This window comes from Myotis yumanensis, unplaced genomic scaffold (genome assembly GCF_028538775.1).
Source record: "Myotis yumanensis isolate MYYU_CA2020_CCGP unplaced genomic scaffold, mMyoYum1.0.hap1 SCAF_1, whole genome shotgun sequence".
Classification (NCBI taxonomy): Eukaryota; Metazoa; Chordata; class Mammalia; order Chiroptera; family Vespertilionidae; genus Myotis; species Myotis yumanensis.
In genome coordinates, this window is record NW_027223752.1 from 196,004,302 (window position 1) to 196,010,301 (window position 6,000).

Here is a 6,000-nt window from a genome sequence, read left to right on the forward strand (position 1 = left end):
CAAAATTTGGATGATGTAAATATTAAATCCAGCAATTTGTTACATCTTTTGCTATTAATTCACATCAGACAAGGCCACTTTTTATGTTTATAAAATAGGATAGCACCATCAACATCCTAGCTATTCCAGAATGTGTTAATATTTATTAATGTTAATTAGTAAATTAGTGTTGAGAGGTCTCTAAAGGAATACTTGATATATTCAGAGCAATATATAACAAAGCTTAATTTTTCCACTTTCCTAAATGGGAGGTTTTTCTTCTTTTAAAACTTTTTTTTCCCTCACTGCAACTTATACATGTCAGGAATTTGACATAGAACATCAAATACTTTCAACCTTTAACTTCATTTCCTTGTTTTTTTTGCCCTGTTCAAGAGTTTTCTATATCCCTTCATGTGCTCACCCAAAACTCCCCTTTTCTTCCAAACTTATATCAATTTCTCAAGCATTTTTATATATGACTACATTTTATTCTCTACATTCCTGTAATGAATAGGAACCATTATACTATTAGTTACAATTCATTGAGCACCTGTGCTAGAATTCTCACAACCCTGTAGGAAGAGCCAATGCTTAGTCGGTGATTACCATATAACAGACATTGTTCTAAGTGCTTTACATAGATTGACTTAATCCTCATAATAGCTTTACAAAATAGGTACTACTACTAACATCCCTAATTTGATGAAAAAAACAACTGAAGAACAGAGAGAGCAAGAAACTTGAGCAAGTTATAAGAAATAAGTGATGGAGCTGGATTAGGAACCTGGGTAGTCTACAGTCTGCCCTAAAATTGGGAAACTGTTTTTCACCTGTGTCTCCTTTACTCTCACACTTCTGCTAGACTCACACTTTCTGACACCAGGTGTATTGAGGTTTCCCCCCACTAAACAATTCTCTGCGACAATAGCTGGGTGTCTTACAACTTAATACTGAAGCTATCTATCTACCTGAAGACAGCCAGGTTGTCACCTGTGCTTCTGGCAAGTCAGCTATAAATCAGAGGTCCCCAGGACTCCCTCCTAGGGTTCAATTAGTTTGCTCACAGAACTTATGGAATCACTTATTTACATCTACCAACTTATTAAAAGGATATGAGATACAGATGAACAGTGAGATAAAGAGATAGACAGGATGAGGTCTGGAGGGTCCTGAGCACAGGAGCTTCTGTCCAGGGTGGAACTGGGGTGCATCACCCTCCCAGTAAGGGCTTTTAAGACTTTCTCACATAGGTATAATAAAAAATTAACTCCATTTCCAGCTCCTCTCCCCTTTATGGAGAATGGAGAGTGGGGCTCAAAATTCCAAGCTTCTAATCATGGCTTGGTGTTTCTGGTGACCAGTCCCCCACCACCCAGGAGCCCTCCAGAGTCACCTCATTAGAATAAAAGATGCTTTTGAATGTTCTTATCACTTAGGAATTTACAAGGGTAAATCCAGGGGCAGAAACCAATATATATTTTCTATGATCTTACAGCTCTTAAATACTATTATACCTCTTTATCAAGTTAGATATAATAATTGTACTATACAGATAAAGAAAATAAGAGATCAAGTAATTAACTCAAAACCACCCTGGTAAGTTAACTCCAAAACCTGCAGGTTTTTTGTTTGTTTTCAGAGAAGGGAGAGGGAGAGATAGAAACATCAATGGTGAGAGAGAACCATCGATTGGCTGCTTCCTGCACACCCCACACTGGGGATTGAGCCCGCAACCCAGGCATGCACCCCTGACAGGAATTGAACCGAGAACCCTTCAGTCCAAGGCCAATGCTCCATCCACTAAGCCAAACCAGCCTGGCCAGGGCCCTGCAGTTTTTATATGGTATCAGAACAGGATAGGGCTCTGCCACTTAATAGCTATATGACCTTGATAAAGTTACTTCGTCAGTTTCCTCACTTTTATAATATGGATAATAGAATTTGCCACACAAGAGTAGTTGTGAGGAAAAGGGAAATAAATACAAAGTGCACCTTAGCACCCAGTGTTAATTTTACTTTCAACCTACCTCTTTTATTTTTTTATTTTTATTTTTTTTAAAAAATATATTTTATTGATTTTTTACAGAGAGGAAGGGAGAGAGATAGATAGTTAGAAACATCGATGGGAGAGAAACATCGACCAGCTGCCTCCTGCACATCTCCCACGGGGGATGTGCCCGCAACCCAGGTACATGCCCTTGACCGGAATCGAACCCGGGACCTTTCAGTCCGCAGGCCGACGCTCTATCCACTGAGCCAAACCGGTCCTGGCCTACCTCTTTTATTTATAAAACAAAAGATAAACTAATTTGACAACTGTGCTACTCTAAGGAAGCAGATGTAAGCCAGAGGTTAAGAGAATGAAGGCTCAAAATAAGCTGGCTTGGGCCCAAATCCCAAGCATGTGCCCTTTAGAAGCTTAACCTTTACGAATTTCAGGATCCTCATCTCTGATATAACAGTATTACCTCACAAAGTTATTGCAAAGATTAAATGAGGTAATACACATCTGGTACATGGCAAGTATTTAGTAAATATTAACTACTATGCATCTTTAGCAGCTAGCCCAATGTTTAATGAAAAGAGCGACAGTTAAGGCATCTTTTGTGCTTTTCTTTACTAGTCTCTCCTTTTCTTCCCTGGCATCATCCTAAAAGTTCACAATCTCAATCTCTCTCTTACTGTAAACACCAGAGTAACTAAAGAAAACTGTAACTTTGTTACCAATTGAAGTTGGCACTTACCTAGTGGTAATCAGACCAAATTTTCAGCAAATGGATATACAAACAGCAACCACTGCAAGTCAGCAGCACAGAAGGGGAAATGGAATTTTTACCTTATTTACCACATTAAGGACTATTAGAAAATATCACAATTAATGTAATTAAGGAATATCTCTTTCTACTTTTAACCAAAGTTCCTCTTCACTCCTGTTTTTACCACACAAAATGTACAAAACCCTTCACATTATAAACCTATTAACAAGTATCCTGCTCAAGAATTATATTTAGGTAAATGAAACAATGTCAGAACTATTTCATAGGTTATTTTACAAATGATTGCCAAGGTGCATTCTCTTCAATTTATTGTGAAAAATTATAGTTTGACTGTTGCTCCATAACTAGCTGTGAAATTTTCTCCCAGATAATTCTTGACAGGATACTGAAGAACTTTTTTCCAAAACCATCTCTTTTCCCAAGCATCTGCATATAGCTCCCACAGTTCTTGTATGACCTTAACATAAATTAAAGGACAAATAAATTGAGCAATAACCCAAATGAATTTCCCTGTTGACAAGAATTTTAAAAGTTAAGGTTAGGAATTATATATTAAAACAATCACTTCACTAGTTAAAATTAAATTTATTGATGTAAAACTTGCAAAAACAAAACGAAACTTTACTTAAGCTTAATGCTCTTTTTAACTCCTGCACGAATTCCAGATAGTTCACCACTATAACGTTGCTCTTCCCTGCGAACTTCACGAACCTGGCCTCTTCTGCGAATTTTGGCTCTCCTGAACTTCTCTCTGTGTTTCACTCTGGGATTGCGATCAATCTTCTTTCTCCTTGGTGTAAGTCCCCTGTTTTTAGCAATCTGATAGGTAATGGCTCTCTTTGCATTTTTATCTTCAAGATCCTGTTCTTCGGTACTATTTTCTTCTTTCTTTCTCTTCAACTTCTGCCTGTCTTCCATTTCTTTATAGTATTTCAGGGCAGCTTCATCAAAATTGGAATCATCAGAAAGATCTGTAACAGCAGCAGCGGCAGCAGCAGCAGTCTCTGAAACAGATTTTGGTTTGGCCTTGGTGGGCTTTGCTTTTGGAGTTAGTTTTTTCTTTCCAGCACCATCCTTAAGTGTGAGTAGATGACGAATCTCTGAGGACAGCTTCTGATCCACAACTGACAGCTTGTTGATTAAAGTTCGGTAGGTCACAAGCCTTTCTATAACAGGATGCCCGTGTGCAGGGACTCGCCTAGCTTTCAGGATCAAATAAAAACTGATGTTGGAGCAGTAGTTCAAATAGAGGTTGTACTTGGTCCTCAGGTATTGGCTTCCTTTTCCACGTGGAATGATCCCTTGCTCCACCAACTGCAACAATGGCTCCAGCTCATCTTTCACCTCCGTCAACTTAACTTTCAGGTCTTCTATCAGCTCCAAGAGCTCTGGTGATTCCTTCTTCAGCATCTTCAGCTTCTCTTTCACTGAAACTTTGGCCAAATCCTTCACGACCCGTGTCTCAGACTCATCTACCTGAGGGACCTGAGGTTTTGCAAAGGCCTCCACCCAGGTAACCCCAAAATCATCCTCTTGCAAGGCTTGGGCTAGGCGCCTCTGGATGAGCTGTGCCTCCTCCTCCTCCTCTCTTTCCTCCTCCTCTACTTCTTGCTGACTCCGCCGGCCTCGGGACTTGGAACCATAGTCCGTATCGTAGTAAAGTTTTTTCCTCTGACCCCACGACAAACTGGGATCCGCAGAGGCCTCAGCTTCACTCTGCACTGAGCTCCCACCATCATCATCGTCATCCTCCTCATCCTCCGCGCTGTCTCCATCTTCATCGTCCTCATCGGCAATATCGAGGGCTAGTACCTCCTCCTCCTCATCGCCATCCTCCTCCTCGTCCCCGCTCTCTACTTCGCTCCAACCCTTAGCCAAGGCGGCTCGAGACCGGGCCTCATGAAAATCATCTACCTTATCTTGGTAGTAGCTGGAGTCCCCTGGCGAGGGTGGCAATTCTAAATCGTCTTCCTTTTCGTCCTCCGCGCCGCGACCTGCCATGGCTCTCACCGCTGCCCACTTGGCCGCTCCGCGCCGCCGGGATCTCCCCACCATAGCTCGCGGTCTCAGGTTGTGCACCGAGGTCGAACTACCGCCACCTCTGACCTCCGCGCACGAGTCAGGCGCTCCGGCAACACTCCTCTGGAAACTGCCACGCGCTCTCCTACCACGCGAGTTTGCCGGCGCCCAGGTCGACTGTAGGAGCTCCTCCCTACTTCCGGCTCCCAGGATGCTCTCCGGTGGCGTGTGAACCAGGACTTCCGCTCGGTCCCGTCACGTTAAGAGCACCTCCCTTTCCGCTCTGCTCTTTCATGCCACAGGAGTGTTAAAATCTTTCCGTGTAGGAACAATAGGTGTAGGAACTTTAGTTCCGTAAAGCTCCTTAAGGAGACTTCTGTTCTTACTCTCGCGAGCTTGGGCGGGGCCGGGCGGGGTGGAGGGGCGGGTTTAGTGACGGGACCGCGAGGCGAGGCCGCTCGGACCAGTAGAGGGCGCTCGGCCTCTACGCCTAGAATAGTGAGTTGTACTGCCTCGTAAGTACCGGTGTCTCCCGCGGGGAGCCGAGTGCGGGTGTACAGGGTTCCCTGGCTTACCGAAATTGTTTATCTTCTTCGCGTGTTAGTCTGGAAGTTAATCAGTTTGTTTTTCTCTCTGAAATGTGCAAGTACATTTCCGGGCACCGTAGCCCGAGGCCCGCCGGCGCCGCTGGACTGGATAGTCGTGGCGTGGGTTCCCGGCGAGGGCGCAGGCCGGGCTTCCGGCGCACATTAGCCGCCTCCCCCGCTCCGTGACTCCGCGGGGATTTGTGCCCCGAAGGGCGACGACGGGACGGCAGGACTCCACCCTCGGGTTTGACTCCGGGAAATTCGAGTTGGCCGCAGAAGGCACTGAGATTTCCCCTCTTCAGGATACAGTACTTTGGAAACGAGATATTTTGACTCAGTGGCTTCCCCTTTATTATTTCTTCAGCACTTAGGCCCTGGGAGGACAACGGTGGGCAAAGTCACGCTGACCCCACACTGGTGGAACCTGTGGTCTCGTGGGGGACAGGCGTTTGTCAATCATGCGAGAGATGCCAAATCACAGCTGGAGTGAGTGCCGCGAGCACTCGTCCTGTCCCCCCGCCTTCGGCTGCTGGGAGCACTCACCGTGCCTTTTTTGTCGCCCTTTTTATAGATGCCACCCTCCCTCCTTAAACAGGGTTCAGTACCCCTCAACCTTGGGAAATGTCTGCTGTATT

The 6,000-nt window shown here is 44.5% G+C and overlaps 1 protein-coding gene across 1 annotated transcript; it reads right to left on the reverse strand.

Moving 5' to 3' along the window:
* Positions 1-3,324: 3,324 nt before the first annotated feature.
* On the reverse strand, positions 3,325-5,055 carry UTP3 (UTP3 small subunit processome component). Its single transcript, XM_070395358.1, has one exon. It carries the CDS (start codon positions 4,812-4,814, stop codon positions 3,381-3,383), a length of 1,434 nt encoding a protein of 477 aa, XP_070251459.1. The 5' UTR covers positions 4,815-5,055; the 3' UTR covers positions 3,325-3,380.
* Positions 5,056-6,000: the final 945 nt, after the last annotated feature.

Coding starts and splice junctions, on each gene's coding strand:
- UTP3 (XM_070395358.1), bottom strand. CDS start 4,814: ATGGTGGGGAGATCCCGGCGGCGCGGAGCGGCCAAGTGGGCAGCGGTG.